The sequence below is a fragment of the Hylobates moloch genome, unplaced genomic scaffold, assembly GCF_009828535.3.
Source record: "Hylobates moloch isolate HMO894 unplaced genomic scaffold, HMol_V3 SCAFFOLD_14, whole genome shotgun sequence".
NCBI lineage: Eukaryota > Metazoa > Chordata > Mammalia > Primates > Hylobatidae > Hylobates > Hylobates moloch.
Genome location: NW_026652289.1, coordinates 38,530,299 through 38,554,496, shown reverse-complemented (window position 1 = coordinate 38,554,496; position 24,198 = coordinate 38,530,299). Strand labels below are relative to the sequence as shown.

Sequence of the window (24,198 nt, the reverse complement as noted above, 5' to 3'; positions counted from 1 at the left end):
CCACTTCTCCTCTCCCTCCTCTCTCCTCTCTCTCTGTCTCCCCCTCTCTCAGATGAACTGTTCTGTGTCCAAAGTCCAGGTGAGAACCAGGAGGAAGTTTGCTGATTGCTTTGTCTGTAGTCATATATTTTGGGATTGAAAAGGAGCTACTCAAAGATGCCACTTCTGTCATCTTCTAGGTAAATGCACTCTCTCACTGTACCACTTTCTCTAATTGAACTCACATGTCTTATTTCTGTGTCAGCCCAGGAAGTAGTACAAGAAAAACCCTCTTGCAGGAGGAAATATTGTCCATTTGAGGAATTAAAAGAAGTGTGTTGTACCTGGAATTATTCCTCAATTAATAAAGTGCTTTTTGTTTGCTGTACTGTTTTTTCGTTTTCATACATTCTTAACTGAATTCAAATGCCCACTCCTAGTAACAACTTTTGCCTTTTTATTTTCTTGGTTAAACCCAAAGGATTGGAGACTTGCATACTCAAAACAGCCACATTTATCTATGTGCCTATACACCTATCACTATTTGCTTGTCTGTTTTCCATCTATGATCTAATGTAGCTAATCTACCTGTCTCTATCTATCATCTATCTCTACTTTATCTATCAATCAATCAATCTAAATGTGACACTGCACTGACCCACTGCTGAATGTCTTAACCCTGATCCTTCTGATGCCTTATTATGAAGTCTAGGTCAGTATTAACCTGGACAGAATGACTTCTAGAGGCTTTCCTCCTTCCTGGAAGCTGTAGCCTTGTTTAGGTGAAGCTAACAATTTATCAGAGCTTTCAAAGCTTGTATGTACTCCATACCAGAGGGACAGAGGGACTGTCTTCCTTAACATCTCATCAAATCTCTCCTCTCAATGATGTTCAGCTCAGTTTTGCCCCAAAACCTCTCACTGAGCACATACTCTTGTGGTAGAAACTATCCTTGGATACAAGGTGAATTAGACTTAGTCATCAGAATTGATGAGCAGGTAGGAGAAATGGAGGTATTCAAAGAGTGCGATGAGACCATTATCCTGGCCTTTCAGGTGGGTGGAGTGGGTTGGATGCTGATCTCTGTGTTGGGCTCAGGGAAGCCCTCAGATAAAAAAAGACTGGAGGCCGAGGCGGGTGGATCACAAGGTCAGGAGATGGAGACCATCCTGGTTAACATGGTGAAACCCTCTCTCTACTAAAAATACAAAAAATTAGCCGGGCGTGGTGGCAGGTGCCTGTAGTCCCAGCTACTCCGGAGGCTGAGGCAGGAGAATAGCGTGAACCAGGGAGTTGGAGCTTGCAGTGAGCGGAGATTGTGCCACTGCATTCCAGCCTGGGCAACACAGCGGGACTCCGTCTCAAAAAAAAAAAAAAGACTGGAATGAATCTCATCAAATGAGAAAGAGGATGAAATGAATGGAAGCATTTCAGGATAAAATAATGTGGTATATGGTAAGATCGCCAAACTTTATTGTAGGGCTCTAAACAGCTTGCTTTTCAGTGTGTCCCCTGGACCAGCTGCAGCTGGTAATGGTTAGAAATCCAACTTCCTGGCTCCCATCTTAGACTTCTTCAATCAGAAACTCTGGAATTGAGGTGCAGCCATCTTTGAACAAGCCCTCCAGGTGACTGTAAAGCACCTTCAAGTTTGAGAAGCCCTGGGAAGGACTAGAGTATAAAGAAGGATGCTGGGAATTGTAGGAGAAAAAGCAGGAGATGTAAGGAAGGGCGGGCCTTGGAGGCCATGGCTCTGGCTCCTCACCATAAGCTGATGGAGGAAGGCTGGGATTAAGGTGAGGCAAGAGAGGTGCTCTGGGTGCAAAACATAAAAGGGCATCCAGGGCCGGGCATGGTGGCTCACGCCTGTAATCCCAGCACTTTGGGAGGCTGAGTCAGGTGGATCAGGAGTTCGAGACCAGCCTGGCCAACATGGTAAAACCTTGTCTCTACTAAAAATACAAAAAATACTCCTGTAGTCCAAGCTACCTGGGAGGCTGAGGCAGGAGAATTGCTTGAACCTGGGAGGCAGAGATCGCAGTGAGCCGAGATCATGCCACTGCACCCCAGCCTGAGTGACAGAGCAAGACTCCGTCTCAAAATAAAATAAAAGGCATCCAGGCTGATGCACCAGCCCTGCACTTGCAGAATGTGGAGCATGAGCCCTGTACCTCACTGCTTCACACTACTCCCAGCCCTGGATGGGGATGCTTGTAAAGTATTTTCAGTAAGAAATATAGAGCAATAGAGAAGTGAAGGCTAGCAGGATTATACAAGTAAATCAAGAAATACAAGACGATTAATACTATTGCACATGAGCCTAACATTTAACTTGAGCTTCCTACAGGTCAGGACAAAAAGAAAATCTTGTTGAATCACGTGGCCTTTGTTGTTGTGTTGTTTTGTCCCTTCACCTTTTTTTTAAATAATAGAAAATGCGTTAGAAGCATTTCGCTGGTCCTAAAATCTGAGAGTCATTGGGTATGTGTAATCTTTAACTATTTTTTTAAATCTTCTCTTAATCTAATTTTTATTTTTAAGTACACAAATTGACAATTTTATCTTATAATTTAAAAATATTAAATTTAATGCAAAGCTTTTATAGCTAATGTATTTGTACACAGATTATTCATATCTCTGGAACTGATACCATTTTTATCTACAAGTATAAATTGCAACTTCTGTGGACTTTTACATGTGGGAAATTTAAAAGGCTTTCTTTATATTCTCATGCAAGGATTTCTGTGTAGTTCTAGGAGAATTTATGGGTCCAGTATCCTCTTCAGATGATAGAGAGGAGCTGCAGAGAAGAATTTTCCCTGGGAGCCTGTTCCATGGATGTATGGATCTTCTCATGTCATGCAATAAAAGCTGTTGACAAGGAACAGTAGTTTTACACGTTGAAAAAGCTTGAAAGGACTATTTCAGTGAAACATTTTATAGGCTCAATGTTTTCTCTTTAGTTTTCAAAGCAGTGGTCAACAGAGTTGGAATCTGACTTTACTACTCATTTTTCTTACGAAGTTGATTTTTGTAATGCATTTGTTTCCATCGACTACTTACTTTCCCATAATTACTTAGGAAAAACAATTAATGAGAGTCAAAATGGGATTTATTGGCACCACGGGAACACTGATATGTTTATCCTTCTGTCTCTGAGACTACGTATGGAGTACCAGTACATTATTTGGCACCTGGCAGGTATGCTGTGGTCAGTGCCTTTTCTTACTGCTCTCTTTGTTGGTTGGCTGATTAGTATTTTGTTATATGCAAGAGAGTATTTTGGAGAATTATCCCGTGGGTATTGCTTGGCATGGTCAGTTCTGGAGTGCCACCTAGTTGAATGTAATCTTGCTTTTGATGGCCGTAGGCTGTGGCTCCAGCTCCTGACTTCATGCCCTCCTTTTAGGATTTCTTTCCTCCTGACCTCCCTGCCACTCTTCCTGGCCTGGGACAGATAAGAGGCACCAAGCTGACCTGTCCATCTTCCCTCAGTTTCCTTTGCAGCCAAGGAAAAGGGGTACTGGAATTCACATCACTATCTCCCCAGCATGTCCCCAGGCCCAAAACATCAAATAATGCATGCCACCAAACTGTAGTCCATTTCATGTATTCCGGCAATGACAGTACATTCACCGTTTTTAGAGTCTAGTCCTAGATCAGAAACTTATGAGGATTCCCTACCTGTTTGAATCCACTGGGTATAATTTTAGTCCCACTCCACAGTTTCTCCCCTTCCTGCCTCAGGATGGTCTTGAATGAGAAGTAAATTAGTGTTTTTCAAAGCTCTTTTACAGAAGTTAATATGTTTCTAAGTGGCACAGCACACCTTGTTTTCACTATTAATAACTAGCCAGTGTGCCTTTGATGGAAGTCACCTTTTCTGTTTTAGAAGAATGGGTGGGGATTTGGTGAGGTGGGGGCTGAGAAGGACAGAGCAGATGAATGAATCAACACAGGAATAGCGAAAGGTCTGATCCTTTGGAAGAAAGGAGAAAAATAACAAAACCCTGATGTGCTGAATTGTATCCATTATGTCTGCTGAGAAATTAGGGTCAAGGCACCAAAACTTTTCACTATCTCTTGGTGTCTGTTTCAGTTCAGGTGGGGTGGCTTTCCCCTGTGATGGGTCATTTCCTTCTCTCCTTTCACATTCCAGGCTACATTAAGATGACAAATTTCACGTATAGGTTCGGGCACAGGCATGAAAACCTAAGATATTCAGCTGAGTGAGTGCAGATGAGTTGATTTATTGTGAGGGGAAAAAGGGGTGTTTGAAGAGCACAAAAGACTTTTGCGAGCCCAGCTCTGCAAGAAAGCACACATTAGATGGCCCAGGCCCTACCCCGAACCCCAGACTCCCTGGTCTGAGGCCTCATCAAACCTATCAAGTATGGAAGAGAAATGTTAAAGTAATTAAGAGACTTCCTTAAAGTACACACACCTCCTCCGGAATGTGTGGATCACAGATGAAACTTGATTTGAGAAATAACCTTATAGTGGTTTGCAGAAATATTTGGGGTGTAATAAGTAGAATAAAGGTCTTGTGTTCTTTTCTGTCTGTGAACTCTGCAATAAATACTTCTCCTGCCCTCCCTTTAGGAGGGGGGAGAAAAAATCTTGGACAGCAGAGAGCAAGTCCATCAGATCAAACATGACTGCGTTAAATACTAAAATGTTCAAAGTCCGACTGAGATAGATAAAAGCTTTGATGGAAAGTGGATATTTCCCAGGGACATTACAAGCAATAATCCAGATGTTATGGTGTAATGCAACGAGTGTCCGTGGATAGATCAGGAGCTCCAGCCAAGTCGCGCCTGATACAGTCCTCAGCCTTGCCCTCCCATGCTGTTCCGCCATATGGAACCGATCTCTAGGCCCCTTAATAACCAGCTTTGGATTCCATTTTCACAGAGCTCATAGAGCTAAGTGGAGCTGTTTTATGGACAAGTTAGATAGAAGCCTTTCCAAGATAAACATCCAATTTGAAATTAGGACATACCAAGCCACAAAATTATTTTAGGGCATATTTCATGGAAGTGCTGCCATTTTTCTTAAGCAATTGCCAGACTGTAGGGTGCCCTTTGATCCTTCATGGACATTACTCCCTTTTTTATAAAAAGGATTTTGAAATAGTTGCAGTGTTTAGGGAGGAATATATCTGTCGGAACTTTGAAGCATGGCCGTGGGACAGGTCATGCTTTAGCTTGTTGGTTGGCAAGTCAAACTTTAAGAAGAAAAAAAGCAAAAGGAGGAATTGCAGCAGGATATATGAATCAAAATCTCATTTTTGTTTTAAAGGTAGAAGTTTTTAGCCCATGTACCTAATAAGCTACAAAATGTATTAAGTATATCAATATCTATGTAAACATCTATAGCTATATGGGCATATATGCAGATACATCTATTTATATATTGTGATGATGTGTGTTTACGACCAATACAAAAATCACTTAATTTTTACTGCTTCATAAACTTTTATTGAGTATGTTATATCTGGAATATATTATTTTTATATATAATAACAATAATAATGATCATATATTATTCTGGATGGAACATATTCAATAATAAAGGTTTATGAAATAGTTAAAATATTCCTATACATATATTTCTATATATATGAAGTAAGAAGGAATTACTCATGTTCACCAGAGAAGAGGATATTTCTTTCTTTTTAAAATTATTTCCTCATTTGCCCCTTCTGTTCTATCTCAGCACCTGCAAAACCTATGTGTGTGTGTGTGTGTGTGTGTGTGTTTTTTTTTTTTTTTTTTTTTTGAGATGGAGTCTCGCTCTGTCACCCAGGCTGGAGTGCAGTGGCGCAATCTCGGCTCACTGCAAGCTCCGCCTCCCGGGTTCACACCATTCTCCTGCCTCAGCCTCCCGAGTAGCTGGGACTACAGGCGCCCGCCACCAGGCCCGGCTAATTTTTCTGTATTTTTAGTAGAGACGGGGTTTCACCGTATTAGCCAGGATGGTCTCGATCTCCTGACCACGTGATCCGCCTGCATCGGACTCCCAGAGTGCTGGGATTACAGGCTTGAGCCACCACGCCCGGCCTCTGTGTGTTTTAAGAGAAAAGTTACGTGGATATTGATATGGTTAGACTTTGTGTCCCCACCCAAATCTCATCTTGAATTGTTCCCCATAATCCCCACTTGTCAAGGGAAAGACCAGATGGAAGTAACCGAATTATGGGGGTGGTTTCCCCCATGCTGTTCTCATGATAGTGAGTTCTCATGAGATCTGATGGCTTTATAAGGGGATCTTTCCACTTCACTCGGCACTTCTCCTTCCTGCTGCCTTGTGAAGAAGGTGCCTTGCTTCCCCTTCACCTTCCACTGTGATTAAGTTTCCTGAGGCCTCCCCAGCCATGCTGCACTGAATCAATTAAACCTCTTTCCTTTATAAATGACCCAGTCTCAGGCAGTTCTTTATAGCAGTATGAAAATGGGCTAATACAGATATGGAGTTTGGGAATATGTGTTTTCTTGACTGTATTTTGTTTAAGGTTGTCATAAATGATCAAAATACCTAGTGTGGCATTGTTGCATCATTTATTGAGAGTGGTGGAGTGGCCTGGGTTCGATGAGGTAAGCTGGTGTATAATGACTGTGGTACTGACATACCCTTTGTTGTGATAAATTGTGACTAACTGGTGTCCGAGCAAATTGGTGTCTGAATGATCTGGAAGATATAGCGAGTGATGACAGGAATGAATATATAGTGTTAGAAATTCATTGCTCGACGATGATGCTCAGCACCATTTAGATTCTTCAGCCCATTCATTTCTCCTTCAATAAAGAAGCCTATGCTTGTGTTATTTCACTTATTGAACGGACAACGTAAATGAACTCTGCTAACTAAATGCAGCATATGGATCATGTGGGGATCCCGACTCAGACAAACTAGCCATAAAAAGGCATGGTTGAGACCATCAGGGAAATGCGAATATGCACTGTGTATTTAATATGCTAGACAACTTATTGTTAACACCATTGAGTGTGATCGTAGCAGGATTGTTATGTAAAAACAAATATGGATTTTGCTTTAAGATATTTCAACCAGAAAAGAATGAAGGCATAGGTAGAATAAGATTTGCAAGACAGTGAATCTGGTAATTAAGTACATGGAGATTTATTATACTCTTCTCTTTACCTTTGTGTATGTTTGAAAATTTACATAGTGGAAATTAAAAAATGAAGTGTGACTACTCTATTTACAACTTAGAACAGGACATTTGCCTTTTTCCTCCAAGGTATGTATGAGTGTGAGTAATATAATTTAGCAAAGGAAATAAGAGTTAAGTTATTGAACCCCTCCTGGGTCCCAGGTGCAGTGAGATGTGCTTTATACGCTCCCTTCCCTCCCACCCCCGCCCCAGGTCTGTAAAGCTCATTTGGCCAGCTAGGCCGCTGAAGGCTCTATTTGGAGTAGTGAATCTTACATGGTATAGGGCTTTTGGTAGTACCCCAAGGAATAAAGAGAAGTGGAGACAGATTCAAATGTGAAGGATAAATTCAAAGTCATTATTTCTGAATGCCCAGAGATATTTTGCTTCCTGGCAAAGCAATGCCTTGTTCTGGTATAATATCTCTGTTTCCCAGAATGTCTTTCTTCCTCTCACACTATTAAAATAGCTAAAGGCCCAGTTGAAGGAGTCCCACCAAAGAGTGCATCTGGGTGGGAGTACCGGCCAGTGCCAAGTCAAAGTGTTGCATATACTCATCCTTCACTATATTATTACCACTCCAAAGCTTGAGAAGGAACTGTGACAGCAGGTTGGCAAAACCAATGGAAAATAACACTTTTCACCAGGCAGGGAGGAATTTTTTTTATAATCAAATACTGAAAGTTGGAGTTCCTATGATCACCAAAGTCACTCTCAGGAATTAGAAGCAAGTTTACATGTCGTCTTTATTTTTTGCTTTAGTCCTCTTTGATACGCAACCTACGGCTCTCTGAGTCCTTGAAAAAGAACCAACTCTGGAACGGGATTATAAGTATAACTTTGTTGGAAGGGAAGAACGTCTCAGGAGGAAGCATGACAGAGATGTTTGTCCAGTTAAAACTGGGAGATCAGAGGTATAAAAGTAAGGTAAGTTCTATCTTTTCCATAAGGAGAATGCTATCTTTAAAATAAAAAATAATTAAAAATTGTTTCCCACTTTAAATTTTACAAAAGTAGAAGTAATTTATGTTCAGCCCTCCTAACTATACTGAGGAGCAGAAAACAAAATAATTGTATAGATGCAGTCAATTAATGTGGGTATTGTTTTAATTGCTTAGTATAGTTTAGTTTAATTTAGTAACTCAGAGCTAGAGAAACCTTATTAAATCACAGATTTGAATGTGTGACTTATTTTCAATTTGAAAATAAGCAAACTATATTTCATAGAATGCGGCAAAAGGATAAAAGTTTTCAAAATGCTACAAAAATAGAATGGCATAATATGTGATATTTGGGTTAAAATATGTGAGATAATTAAAAATATTTGCTTTCTCTTGCTTGCTAGTCTTCACACCAAAAATAGTATCTAGTGCTGCTGTTTTTTGCTGGGATTAAAAATAATAAACTATCCAAAGTATGAAAAGAGATTTATTTTAAACAAACATAATGGCATTTTAACTGTCTTTAAAAATAATTCGTCTTATTCTGCTGATCCAAATTCCGTTTAATTTTCAATCTTAGTAATTTGGCGTGGATTTTATTTCAAAAACTATAGTCCCTAAACCATGATAATTAATTAGTTTTCCACAACTGTCAGACAGGAATATTTCCTATGTTTTATGGATTGAAGGAGCTCTGGGGTACTTGAAAGTTAAATCACTTGCCAAAAGCCACACAGGAAAAAAAAATCAGTGGATGATTTTGAAAATATAACCGAGGATATTTCTAGCATCGAGGATGCAGCAGATACAGACGAGTTGGAAAATGATTCAGGGAGGCAAGAGGCTGTGCATACTGCAGAATTTTCAGTACAGAATCAAATATTAGATGTCATTTACTCTAGCACAAAGTAGAGAATTGAAGCTCATATTGAAGAATAGTTTATAAAAAATGTGAAAATTGAGGGCCTGTTAAGACAGAAGTATGCAGATAATTATTTTAACCAGGTAATTTCAGGCTTCGCCTCACAGTGAGGGTATCCAGGATAACCATATCTCTCTACTAAGATTCCTTTAGCTTGCCAGGGTCAGGCTAAGGATTTATGGAAAAATTATTCATCACTAAGCACACTTGGCCCTTTGGACTAAGGTGAAGTGTAGAATTAGTTCAGTATCTGCTACATTCACCCTTGGGGAACACTGCGTTTAATTTGTGGTCTAACAGGGTTTTTCTTGTATTTTTATTTTTTTTCTCCCTAATTTCTAAATTCTGTGATCCAATATATTAAGCCTGATGTGAAAAACAGCTGAAATGAGTTTACATGACATTGGCTACAGCCGAGGTCTGAGTTCTGTATGTTTTTCTGATGCAAGAATAGTTGGTACAGGGATTTAATACCTGACACTGCACCTCTAGAGCCTAATACTCTGCGACCAACATTCTTGCTTACTTTGTATTCACAAATTTAATCTCTATATAAAGGAAACAAAAATGAAAATCCGGCCAACGAACCAAATGTAGAAGCAGTTTGAGTGACTTTTGAAGAACACAGAAACACTTGTGGAGTTTTCAAGTCACTCTTATTAATTTTTAGGTTTGGCTGCAGTGGAATTTCCTAGTCTTTTCTCCAATCCTAGTAACTGGATTCACTAACTTTGGATTTAAAAATACGTGGCATGGCCGGGCGCGGTGGCTCACGTTTGTAATCCCAGCACTTTGGGAGGCCGAGGTGGGCGGATCACGAGGTCAGGAGATCGAGACCATCCTGGCTAACACAGTGAAACCCCGTCTCTACTAAAAATACAAAAAATTAGCCGGGCGAGGTGGCGGGCGCCTGTAGTCCCAGCTACTGGGGAGGCTGAGGCAGGAGGGACCTGCATGACCGAGATCTCACTGCACTCACCTGGCGACACGGACTCTGTCTCAAAAAAAAAAAAAAATACGTGGCAATATACAAGTCATGGGTTTCTCATTTAATGCAGCTAACAGATGTTAATTAAGACCCTAAACTGTTAATTTATATAGTTGGTAAGCTAGCATTGAATGGATATGCCAACAAAACTGTTACTTGCATTCAATTAAGCAATTAGTGCGATGTCCTATAAGAGACAATTGTAAGATGTCTGTTGATAGATGTCCACTGTGTATGTGTGTGTATATATAATTTATGGTTTCTTGTGAGGTAACAGTATTCTCTGTAACTTGGTGGATAAATTATTGGATCTGGGGGGCAGCTAAGACAGTAGTAATGTTTTGCCAATTCTTGAACCCACCAAGTCCCTTTCATTCTAAAAAAGGAAATTTACCTTTATAAGGGGTGAGGTCCATCATCTTGACTCCCTACAGTTTAATGATGAAATTAATGTGTAGCTTCTGTAGCAATGAATGACATTTTAAGAAAATAAATATTATAACTGCATGTTTTCTAGACACTGTGTAAGAGTGCAAATCCGCAGTGGCAGGAACAGTTTGACTTTCACTACTTCTCTGACAGGATGGGCATTTTGGACATTGAAGTGTGGGGAAAGGACAACAAAAAGCATGAGGAACGTCTGGGCACGTGAGTCCCCTCTGCTTTCCAGTGGCGGGAGCATGTTTCTGCATGGGGCTGGTTCTGAGAGGTGATCTTTATCTGTTAGGGCTGAGGGCACTGCCTTGCATCCGCCACCCCAGAGTGCCACCAGTGAGCTGGATGGCCAGTCCTAAGTGGGGGAAAGTTTGCTTTTCATTTTTGTTTGTTTAATTGGGAAACGTCATTCAGTATTGATTAAAATAGTGTGTGTAAGGAATTATCTAAATAAAGTTAAGCTGCCATCTCAGACTATTCAAAACATTTTATATAAATTTCCAATATACCCGATAATTTTGGTTCTGCTACCTAGTGAAATGTTATATAATTTAGTAAACATCTAAGGCTAGGTGTTCCCATGATGGAAGCATTTCACTGTCCTTGATGTACTTTATAGCACACCAAGGAATGGAGTTTGAGGCCAAATCTATTTTATTTTATTTCTTTACTTTTGGACCCTCTCAACTGAGACACTCACATGTGTAATGAACAATAATATCAATATTATTGCTTCTTCCTAGGGTTGTAGTGAAAAATACAATGAAATGAGGCAGCATAGGTGCTGTAACCCGCATACAGTAAGCAAAAAGGAGATGCGGGCAGAAGCACAGATCGACTCTGAGCTTCAGAAAAGCCGTTTGAGTTACTGGTATCATGCTCATTCTACAGATGATGAAGTGGAGCTTCGGAAGTTTACACATCACTTGGCTTTGGACTTAGTCATGAGCTCCAGAGTCAGGATTTTGTTTTCAAAGACCAAGTAGTTTTCTCCATCAAATCACTTGCCTCGTGTTCATTCTGTATACGTATTATTTGTACGCAGATCTTAAATTTAGAACACAGATGTTGAAAGGGATCCCAGCCACTATGGGGTGTCTTTTTCAAAGCTGGATCTTGGGTTCAGGGAGATGCCTTAAGGTCACCCCTTGAGGAATGGGAGGGCCCCTTCGCACCTCTCCTCTGTGACCAGAGCATCTCAGCTTTTGCCTGTGCTATATATTGGGATTCCATTTGAAGAAAGGGTTTTGTTGCTGAAAACTAAAGATTGAGAACCACTTATCTAGTAAAAACCCCTTCATTTTACAGACAAGGAAATGCGGAGGCCCAAGGAGGTGAAATTTTTTTCATCAGTAAGGTGTTTAGAGGCATAAACAGGTTGAGACCCAGCTAACCCAATACCTGTGTAGGGCTTTTTCTCAGTAAAATGCTTAGCACAGCGTTGGACTGCTTGTTGTCATTGCCTCATCCCACCTCAGAATCCTGAGATAGATGCGTGAGGAGTTGAGTACCCGTGGAATGTCGTTCCGATGTCTCTCAATATGCGGACCCTGTTGCATGGGACTGTCTGGCATGTTGCAGGATGTTTAGCAAACCTGGTTCTCACCTACCTGATACCAGTAACTTTCCTTGATTATTGTGTGGAAAACACAAGCTTGTGTGTGCACACACATGAACACACAGCATCCCTTTGTTTCATCACACGTGTCCAAACACCCCTAGGGGACCAGCACTGCCCTCACTTAAGACCTCTCACCTCACCCTCCACATCTCTGGTTGCATTACTTTGCACCGTCTGCACATCCCCAATTCTATGCTTGTCTGTTGGATTGCAATCATTTCTTCCCTGGCCATCTCCCAGCCGGGTTTGCATTTAGGAGAAAACCCACTTCCTGTGGTCCTGTGGTCCAGTCTTCTACAGACATGGCCTGTCGGATGACTTCTGTGACCTTGTCTGTCACTTCTCCACCCACACAGGGGAACTGAGATAGCTCAGGATCAGGTACTTCTCAGCGTCTCTGACGTTGTCATTGATCTACCAGGACCCTTCCAATACGGATGGTCGTAGGATTTGAAATTTTGTGCTAGCCCAAAGAGCAAAGATCAATTACGCAAATTCAGAGAACTCTGTGTCCCAAAGTGTTATCTGAACAGTGGGAACAGGGGCCTCCTGTGATGAATGGCCAACATGTTGTTGTAGTAGGTGCAAAGAATAATGCCCCTGCATTTCACAAGTCATTGTGCTGTCATGCTTCCTTCACATAATAGGAAACGCTTTTCCAAATGAGTGTTGGGTTGCTTCACAGAGACAAAAAAACTAATTTAAGATGTCTCTTGTAATCCATGTTTTGTCATTTGGGTGTTCATTTATTATTTTAGCTATTTCCTGTTTGTAACTGAGACATATACCTGTCTTGGTGGTCATTCTGTTCTTCCTCTTTATGAATTTTAAAGAATTTTTTTTTTTTTGGTATCCTTTTCCTTTTTCCTCTCCTGTAGTACAAAAGATAACAAAAGTATCTCTTGGGAGCTGGTGCTACTGCTTTAATCTGCAGAGCTTGCAGACATCTACGATAAAATATCGACTGTTTCTCAGACTGAAAGATTGTGCTAGCATATGTACATCACTGACATGCTACTTATGGTTCCTTCTTCCTGGCTATTGTTTAAATATTTCAAGTTTTTTTTTTTTTTTTTTTTTTTAAACACATTTGCTTTTCTTTGTGATCTTCATTCTAAGGCCCAGCTATTTTCCAACTGTTGGGAAAAACCTTTTTGCATCAGGGGGCTCTCTGCTGGTGCAAAAGTATCGTAACTCTCCTCTCCAAAGCCTGTCTCATGCTTTGTTTTTGGATAAAACCTTGATATTCATAATTGAACATGACAGTTAAAAATCTAGATGGACTCTCTGGGGAAATTCTCTTCAGGGAAGCTGTGTAGGCAGTTCAGTGGGAGGGAAGGAACATCAGCTCTGGGGTCACACATCCTGAGCTTGCTGATAATCACACTGTCTGCTAATTGTGGGACTTGGACAGTGGATTTCCTGTGGCGTCTGTCTCTGTATCTGTATAATGGGCTCACTGGCCAACTGGCAGGGTCGTCATGGCTAACGTTAACAACATCTACTTGACATTGTTTATTCTCTTGCGCCTCTGATGGTAGGTATTACTTAATTTTGAGATTTTTCTGCATATAAACTGTAGGTCCTCACACCTTGGCAACTCAAATTATGCAATTTAAGAAAATAAGCTATGACTAGTAAAATTCAATGTATTTTTTTCCTCCAAAACAGCATAGAATTTTTTGATATTTTTTGGTAAAAGTGAGCAGTGACCATCGTCAAGGACATGGTAGGAGGGACATCCATTGATGGAAGGGTTGGGCAGTGTAGGTCGGCCTGAACAATACTGAAGTTTTATAACCATGTATGATAAGGCTGGGGTAGTGGTTGCTTACATGTAGAGAAATCACATTGTCATGGGTAGGCTGTTAGCTTGGTGATGGTTAAAACATGGACCTGCCCCGTAGGCCCCTCCTCCAGGCTTTCCTGAGTCATGTGGAACTTGCCAACTTCCCCTTTTCCCATAGTCCACCTACCTGCAGATTCCCCCGAGCCACAAGTAACTCCTAAAAACACTGAGGTTGGTGAGATGAAGGTGCTTGGGTAAGATCAATCATCCCCTGAAATTGTGTTGCCTACCAACTCCAGGGTTTGTTCATGGGCAAAACAAGCAAAAAAGCATCTGATCTGAGATAGGAACAGTGAGCCTTTAGGGAAGAGTAAGACATAAAGCTAAGTTTAGCCGGCTCCAACTTTGAAACAAAATGTCAAGAGTGTGAATATAGAGTAATATAGATTATTCCATTTTGAGCCATTTCAAAGTAATCATACTAATTTCTTAAAGTATATTTTATATTTCAAGGGGATTCTACAGAGTAACTCATTATAGAATTTTTCTAGACTTAATTTAGTTTGGAAAGATTGAGAATGGGAACCCACAAGCCCATTTGGACTAGCCTACCTCAGAATCCCTCCTCGGTCCCAAATGGTGCTGCATAAAGCAGCTCTGACATTCTACCAGTTTATTAGTGGCTCTGAGGCAGTGAAAAATCTGGGCTGGAGTATTTCTCTGGACAAATTGCACCCCATGTCGTTGATCTGCTTTTACAGCCAGGCTTGACACATTCACCATTTTCCTTCTGTTCCCTGGCTTCCTTTGCCTCTGAGATTTACAGCTTTTAAAACTCTAGCACTCTTTTCTGCCCCTTGCCTTTAAGTTAAAAGCTGACCAGTCTGTAATATAAAACATAGAATTATGGTAATGAATAAGAGGTTAAAAGCTATCATGGCAAGTAAAACTTGAGCAGGTTTGTCTGACTGATATGGTAAAATTATGTGTTGAATTAAAACATTAAAATGCTGTGGGATTAATGGAGAAAGACAAGAACGGGAGGTCAGAAACAATGCTAAATCAGCACATTAACTGCCTGTGGGCTAGAGAGGGTGGCTTTAATATATGCCTTTTGCAGGAAAGGGAAAAAAAGTAATTTAGTCTGTTTTCTTCAGGTGAGTAGAACAATGTCATTTTAAATCTGGGAGGCACCTAGTAAATACATTTATTTCAATTCCTTTCCTACATAGGGAAAGAAACAGAGGCTGCAAAAGATTTAGTTAGTTCAAGGAAAAACACTATAATTTGGAGTTTTTGACTTTATGAGTTTTGTTACAGCGCTGACATTCATTCTTTTGTGCATTCAGTGTATTCAAATCTTCAAATCTAGAGCACATTGTATGTTGGGCAGAAGGCAAAGTACTTGAGGATTCAGTGGACAGTGATACAGAAAAGGCTGCTGTCCTTGAGCACTGATGAGTCTTGCGCCACTACAAGTAATCAGGCAGTGGCAGTAGGTGGAATGAGGGCTGCAGGTCCTGGCATCATGGATACCAGTTTGGGCTTAGAATGGAAGAGGAGGCTTCCTTGAAGAACAGTGGTCTAACCTGAGACTTGTAGGAATAGTTGTAGTTAACAAGGAGACAGGAAGAAGAGCTTTCCAGGAAGAAGAGCTTTCCAGGAAGACAGTAAAACACAGGCAAAGGTCTGGAGAGGAGAGAGAGCACATTCCCTCCGAGAACCTTGATGGAGTGGAAAGATCAGTGGTGTCACATGATAAGGCTAGAGAAGAGGGCAGGGGTGAAGGCAAAAAGCCACTGGATTCCATGTCTTGCAGATGAGCGATGGGAGTTCCTTCCTAGACACTAACACAGCAGTGACTTGGCTATTTTGATTTCCATCGTGTAAATCTTGTTGTTGCAGTGGAGCTGCTATTGATTACATTTTTAAAAAGCTGATGTTGGAATAAAAATTTCCTGGTCACCTAAGGGCTCAGTGTGTTGCACCTTCTGAGTGATCGTCCAAAGACATTTAGTCCCCTTGTGTGTGAAGTCATATGTGATGCCACCGGAACAGACCTAATTGGTTCATGCTCATTAATTGAATTTCTTATATAGATGCCCTGAGTGTGTGTTTTCCATATTGTTTCTATCAGACAGAAGAGAGCAATTTTTATAGGTTTTATTGCTTTATCCATTTTTATTAACTAACAGATCATTGGATATTTTGACCAGTGTTTCTTGAGCCGTCGTGAGTTAAAAAAATTTACATTAAAAAAAAAAGGACGTGTAATTCACCACCACTAAATTACAAGTATTTCTGTAGTTCAGGGGCCAGCAAACCAGGGCTTATAGGTGAAATCCATATGGCTGCCCGTTTTTGTAAATAAAGGTTTTTTTTGGGAAAAAACCTTCATTTCTTTACATTGTCTGTTACTGCTTTTATGGTACAAGGGCTGATTTTAGTAGTTGCTACAGAAAACTTATGGCCCACAAACCAAAAATATTTAATTATTAGCCCCTCACACCTGCCCATAACAGGGAAAGGCTAATCCTGTATCCTACCAATAAGACGTAGCCAAAGAGAGGACGGAAAAGAAGCAAGGTTTTACTGGTCTTCAGCAGTGACTAGAAAGACGTAAGAGCCCAACGAAATTATTTAGTACTTTTGCAGAGAAGATTCCATTACACTAATGAAAAAAGTCTAGATTCTTCTTTTGAGATTTTTCGTATTGCAGATGTCTTTGATTAACGTATTATAGAAGGTTTACGTCTTAAAGACTTTAGATTTTAGTCCATTTGTCTTTGAACCTAAGAAAAAAACACAAAAAGCCATTTTGGTCATTTGATATTTCTCTTTTGGGAGGTTGGATGAGTATTATGGTTAATAGTATTTGCAATTTGAGGGAAAAAAGTCTTTTTCGTTAAAAAAAAATTCTGTTGCTTTTCTGATAATGCAGTAACCTCTTACTGGGTTGGGGTTAATGAAAATAATTCTTCCAGTCTCTGGCTAATGTCCAGAGCTTCTGGTTCTCCTTCAAACTTTATGACAACACTGGAGCAGTGTGAGCTGGAGTTGAAATAGGTTAAATATGAGGCCTGAAGAAGGTTTTGTATGAAATACATTTTTTCCGTCTTCCGTCTTTCCCCTTCTTCCAGAATGTGGAAATAAATGGGGACACCAGGTGGGTAGAAGAGTTACAGAATGTTTATAAAAAGTCATCGTTAAAGGGGGGCTACTATGGTAGCTTTAAATTAATTCTTAACATACTGGTTCATGTGGTGGGTCAGGACCTCTAAGAGGCTGGGTCATAACCCATGTCCAGAAAGACTAAGTTTTAATTTTGATTAACATGATGCTAATATCATGATGCTAATATATCAGTTTAACTTGTTCTTTCTAGTCACTGAGAAAGTACAAGTAAATATTTGGCTGGATTCACTTGTTAGTTATCAAAGACTGTAAAATCCATTAAGCTGATGCCTAAATCTTCAACCTGTTGCTCATAGGACTCTAATATCTAAACTACAAATGGCTATTTTTCATGAAAGTGTTCATTCTAGTGAAGGGACTAATTTTTTTATAATAACATAAGTGTAAAACATTCACAGTAGACAGAAATGAATGAAAAGCTTGTGAAAATGTGTAATTTTGAGAAGAAACCCAATATTTACTTTGCATTTCATCTGGTATGTGGTTCAGCTTTTACTTAAAATTGACAAACTGCTCTGTTCCAATAAGTTGAGCACTTAAACAGTCGCTAGGAAAATTTTCACAGTTATTCCAATTATGGTAATACCGCTCACAGCGTTATTAGAGTACTCTAGAATTAATATCAGCTTCATTTTGAATTATCCAAGAAAAATTTTATTAGAGCTTACTTATATATTATTTTTGACCCTCAAACATTATTAGCTGTCAGAGCACTTGTATCTAAATAAATTTTGGCTGCTCAAAGAACCAACAAAACCACCCTCCCAAAGGCAAACGTTTAAAGGACAAAAATAAATTACCATTATTAATGGTATTAAAAAGAATGTACCATCAATAGGCTATTGTTAATTTGTAACATTGTGACTAGCAGAGAAAATTTCTACAAATTTGGATTATTTCCCTTTCCATAAGAAAGAAAAGCTTTATTAAATGAAAGTGTATGTAACAGTGTAAAATAATGCCCAGCAAAGTATTCTGAAGTAGAAATATTACTGCAATATTGGCTAAGAATTTGTGGGGACCTACTTTTCTAGACATAAATGCTTTAAGGCAATAGACATTTCTTTCTTTCCAAGCAAATTTGATTTCCCACTTACATCATGCTTATGAAATAAAAATATTTATTAACCGATTTTTTCGTAGATAGCAATGCAGTTTAACTTTAAAAGCTTCCCTATTGATACAGAAAAATTGTTTTGATTCAAATCAGAGGATTATTTAAAAATACATTTTTTTGGTAACTTGTCTCCCATAGAAATATTTGGTGAATTTATTACATGCAAAAGCTCTAATGGCCACTCCCTCCTGTAACTGGGGTCACTTTTGATAAATAGGAAATAAATGCCCACTTAAGTTAATTATATGGACACATACTGGTATGTAAAATATTTTTAAATCTTGTAATAAAGTCTAGTAGAGTCTTTTAATGTCATATTTATTTGGAAAAGTGATTGCTAGCTTTCTCTCAAATTTCTTAAAGTGGAAGTTTTCGTCCACATAGCCATGTGGCTCAAAATTGCCATTGCTTTATATAGTATGTAAGTTTACCTATTTGTAATTAACTGCAGATGGACAAAGTCCATTGACAGCTTAGGGCAAGAATCTATCCTTATTGTTCATTCTGGGGAGCAGTGCTTCCATCCTCTTCTGAAGTCTTGAATATTCATCTTATTGTATAATTATGGAGGGTAAAGGAGAATGTAAAAAAAAAAAGGACGTCTGGGTATACCATGCCCCACTTTACTCAACCCCACCTACTTCACCCACCTGCATACATAAACAGAGCAGGTGTGGTCCAGGCAAACCCAGAGTTGTCAGTGTTAAGGCAAATAAATGGCTTAGCACCTCAGTCCCCCTTTTTGGTGTTTGCTTCTGTATTTAAATGTGTTTGAGGTTTTCAACATCCCCAGAACATTGGCTGTTAAGAGGCGGAAAACATGCAATTTATAGCAGATGGGTACAGCCTTTCCTGGCAGTGCTGCTGAAATGGGATCAATCAACAGCACTTCATGCTCCATTTGTCCGAAAGAAACCCACCTGGGGAAACCCTGTGGCGTGTGCCTATTAGGAAAACACCTTAACGTGTTTTTTAAAATAAAAATTCGCCAGTTGGCATTAATCAGGAAGAAAACGGTTTCTCCATTAACCCTCTCCCACTTGCCTTTCTCTTATCTTTTTTTTTTTTCCTTCATGTTTTGAACCATGATCCTTTATTCTCTTTACTCATAAAAGGCACAGTCCAGGGAAGCCATACAGCATGCTTACTCATAAGACTTAAACTTTCAACCTTTTTTCTCTCTAATTTTTGATCTTATCTTTCTACAGACCTTATGTGGCAAAGATCCACTCCTCTCTTTTCATTTTCCATCTGCCGATGCCGCCTTCTTTTTGATTTTCTGGACCTCTTCCTCTCCTTAATTTTAGAGTGTGTTAGGCTGGGAGTGAGCATTATGAATTAGGGCAACCTTCGCTGCTCAATAAACCTAAGACCAGACAGAGTGAGTTTTGGGGAATGATGAAATCAAAGCCAGGTGCTTTGGAGGTACTGCAGTGGCCTTGAATTAATCACTTGTCTCTCTCTTGATTCCTGAAACTTTTCTAGGTGTAAAGTGGATATCTCGGCACTGCCTCTGAAGCAAGCCAACTGCCTGGAGCTGCCACTGGGCAGCTGTCTGGGGGCTCTCCTTATGTTGGTCACACTTACACCCTGTGCGGGGGTCTCCGTCTCTGATCTGTGTGTCTGCCCCTTAGCAGACCCCAGCGAAAGAAAGCAGATTACCCAGCGATATGTGAGTGTTTGGCCTTATTGTACACTCCCCCTCCTCCCACCTTCTCTTTTAAAACAAAGTCTTTATTGAAACAAAGTCTCTGAATTGAAAAACTACATCAAAAGAGATCTTTGTCCCAAGTTTCATTGTACGTCATAAAACAAGACATCAGACTTACGGGTTAATGCATTAGTGAAAAGGTGACAGTAGAATTAAGAGTTGGTTTTGCTATTTTAAAAGGCAAAAAGATGTTCTGAATTTTTAGCATTTAGCAAGTCTTTGGGGAATGTTAAAATCCCCAGGGAAGCAGAATCCTGCTTGGCCTGTGTGTGTGTGTAAATAGGACTTTTCATATGAGTTCACAAATAACTTTACCAGCCATTAATGTTTGCAATGTTATGGATACCTTTGCAGAAGTTCTTAGGATTAGGTGAGAACTTGCTCATGCCTCGTAAAGCGATAACACTAGCTGGACATGAAGGACTGCTGTTCTGAACTACTGTGGATGATAAGAGCAGTGCGTGATTTCTCCCTAAGTAGTTGCCATGTGCTTAACGGTCCACTCAGCATTTTTAAATGAAATGGCTGTGTCCTCTTCATTTATTTGTTGTACTCTGGCTTTCTAGGTGCCTTCATTTGCATTCTGCTTTTATCCTATCTTCTTTATAAATCAATATGTTTATTTTAGTGCCACACAGGGAAGGCATGTTTTAGGAAAGTGGCATGAAAATGAAGCAAAGATGAATCCCTATTCGATGGCACTATCATTCTCAGCATAAACTTTAGCGTCTCCAGGATCCTTCACTGCGTAGACGTATTGATTAATTGAATAATTCTTTATCTTCGGGAGTACAAGACCCAGCCACATAGCTCATTGTCAATGCAGATTGCGCATGTGAGGCTGGCATACTGTAAAGAAGGTTTGACACAACTATTAACATTCTCTCTGATTAGGTAAGCAAATGAAAATTTAATGGTGAAGAATTAAACTTTTCCCCAAGCTTTCCAATGAATAAGTTGACAAATTTACCAAATTCATGAGGAGTTTTGTGTTTATAAAGTAACATTAGATACCATCATAATGCCTGCTTTGAATAATACTTCAGGATTTGAGGAGTAGTAATCAAAAAGAGGTTTGAAGAGGCTATGATCAAAATAGAAATACTGAGTGCTTCAGCTAGCAAGCTAGCCAGCACGTTAGAGGGAACAAATGCTGTTTCAAAGCACAAGTTACAGCCCCCTGGATTTGTTTTTTAAGTTGTAAGGACAGATCATCTTTAAGGGCATTTCCACTTCTAAATTGTAAAAGCACTTCATTTCAAATGTGTTCTCTCAGTTTAAAAACTAATTGTTTTGTTTGTTTAGGTTGAAAATATAGAGGAGAAACACTTTTCAAATGTTTTTAGGAATGATGCATATTAAGTTAGGCAAACTATTATGAAGCTTGTGTTATTCTACCTGAAATGCCTAAATAGCAAGTATTTTAATAGCCTTTCGTAAATCCTTGCAGTCTGTTTATCACAGGTTTTTAGCTATCTAATGACAGAAATAGCATGTCCAAAGGTTTTGAGGCAGTATCTTTTTCAGTAGGTATGTTCTGGAGGCAAGAGAAGAGAGTTTATCTGCTGGCCTCTTTCATGCACAATTTCTTAAGGATGCCATGTATATAAACATCCAAATATTGCTATATGTGCTTAAGAATGAGCGGTAGATATATTCAGACTTTGGCTCCTGCAAACTCAAGGCTAAAGTAAATATGAATCCAGGGTGATACGAGATGCTTAATCTCTAATTCAATGAGCTAGCTAAAACCAACCAGAAAATTCAGTTTCTGCCCCAACTCTCTTTAGAGTGGTAATAAGTATCTGTGATGGGTCCGAGTTTAGTCCTCTGGAATCCATAAAGTTTGTACTAACTAGGTCAGAATAATGTTGTGTTTCAGAGTGATTTAAAAGTTGCATTAATGAGAAAGAAGGGGGGAAAAAGAGTATCAATGTAATTCTACCCACACATTTTCCTGGTGGGGTATCTATGCTATCACCAGGGGGCGATGTTAAAAGTAGATTATATATGCTTCTAATTGGTTTATTTTAAAGCTGTAGTTAATTAATTCTCAGTCACTTTTCTTTTAATCTGGCTGCTATAAGTGCCTAACTGTCCTGTTATATAAATTTTGGGGGATTTTTTTTAAAGATTTCATGAGAAAAAGGAAGATAAATCTAGGCTGCACTTCCTATAGGACTTTATGACATTAAATAGTATATTAAAAAGCTGTTTTCACTTGTATCACCTTTTCAACCCTCAGTGCTTACAGAACTCCCTGAAAGATATGAAAGACGTCGGCATTCTACAAGTGAAGGTTTTAAAGGCAGCAGATCTCTTAGCGGCAGATTTCTCAGGTACAGGACATTTTCATTTTCTAATTTATCTTTATTTATTTCCTGCTTTGAAACGATCTCCTGGCAAAGCAAAATGCTTAATAAGTAGAAGCATGAATGTAACAGTCATGCTCCTTCAAACAGAGTCATAGCAAAAAAGAGGCAGACTTGAGCAATTTCTTTCACATAAAGCACCTTTTTTACACAATTATTTCTTTCAAATGATTTTATGCTGATTCAGTAAGATTCAAATCTATTGAGCTTCAAAAATATTTGTGGATTATGAGTCACGACTTCTTTATTTGTTAAATTAAGTTGTTGGTCAAGATTTTCTATGTAACCTCAAATGACAGCGATTCGACTTCTCGCCTTTTGCTGCTCTGTGTGCTGAATGGTTCACATGGTTCATAAATCTGAGCTTGAAGTCAGATCTGGCTGGCACCTCATCGTAACAATGACCAGAGTCTAGGTCCTGGGACCACTTTGCAGTTGACATTGTCTTATAGGAAGTTTCTCTTGGTGCTTCTGTAACTTGAACTTTTAGAAAGAGGCCAAAGCAGACATGCTTTGTGCTGAATTGTGCTCTGCTGCACGTAGAGTAATCCAGACACGCCAGTGTCTGACAGCGACTCCCCACTCATTGCCAAATTACCCCCTTGTGCTGACTAACAATTTAGCCGCCTACATGACAGATGCTATTTACCAAGTAAATTGATGAATACAAAGAGTATTCTACAGCATGGTTCTATCTATTGATTCAGGATTGCATGGTTTTTAAAAATATATATCTCATATTTTTAGAATGTGGGCTGCTCTTTTTCTTCCTTTCAGACAGGAACAATTTCACTATATTTGTAAAGCCTCTAAATTTCTGAGACTGAGTTTGAGGAAGTTCAACCAGTGGAAAAGAGAACTTTAGTTTTCAGCACATTATATTACAGAAATTTTAGGAAATATAAACTTCGCTGAAAAAAAAAAGTTCTCCTCACCCTACTCAAAAATGAAGCAATAGAAATAACTACTCTGTAAGAGGATCTGACTAGTGAGAAGATCCGAAAATGGTTTTTGGGCCAAATAGAAGATACAATTTTTGAGGCTTGTAGGTGAAGTACTCAGATGATTGCTCTTAATATTCACTAGTATCGTTGCAAATGTTTGTAATCTCATGTTAATTAAGACATTTTTCTTTTTACTTACATTTTATGAAAACAGTCAACATTTCACATGTGCCTTTGACATTAGTGGTTCTGTCATCCCTAAAGCACATTTAGAACTGCCTATGAGTTTTCCAGAGAAAATTATTTTTAATTCCATGTAATGGTTTACATACAGCGCTTTTCGAATGCACAATTGTTGTTCTCTCAGGAAATGTCTCCAGCCCCAAGAACTCATTTATGCCTTCCAGCATTTAAAAAAATACCTTTTGTAAGTTGCATATATATATATATATATATATATTTTATTATTTTTTAATCTCCAGTGACTGAAATGCATTAAGAGTATTTTTTGAAGGCTTGTTTACAGCAACATCCATATATGGAAACCCTTTGTTTTTTTTTAACCCGAGATGGAGTCTTGCTCTGTCGCCCAGGCTGGAGTGCAATGGCGCCATCTTGGCTCACTGCAACTTCCGCCTACTGACTTCAAGCAATTCTCCTGCCTCAGCCTCCCTAGTAGCTGAGATTACAGATGCCTGCCACCACGCCTGGCTAATGGAAACACTTTTGAAAAACTTAATTTATTTAACCTGTCCTATCAAGTAACCTCCATAAAGCCCCCAAAACTAGTTTTTATAAAGATTGTTTCAGGCCAGTGTATCATCTCCAAAGAGTATTTTGACTATTAAAGTAAAGTGAATAGGAGAAGATACCTGAAGAAAGAGTCTTTGTAAAGACCCTCTCTATGGAAGAATAATTTTGGGAGAAATGTTTTCATTTTGTTGTTTTATGTTCAAGGTATTCAGTAGATAGTTTTGGAGTGCATGAAGGTAAGTACCAACAAATTCCA

General features: G+C 39.3%; 1 protein-coding gene across 1 annotated transcript in view; it reads left to right on the top strand.

Moving 5' to 3' along the window:
- MCTP2 (multiple C2 and transmembrane domain containing 2) overlaps positions 1–24,198 on the top strand; it is a 258,431-nt gene that overhangs the window by 120,272 nt on the left and 113,961 nt on the right. The window contains 4 exon segments of the mRNA XM_032175198.2: positions 7,917–8,081; positions 10,523–10,653; positions 19,648–19,834; positions 22,119–22,212. Of these exon segments, the coding sequence (XP_032031089.1) occupies positions 7,917–8,081; positions 10,523–10,653; positions 19,648–19,834; positions 22,119–22,212 (577 nt within the window).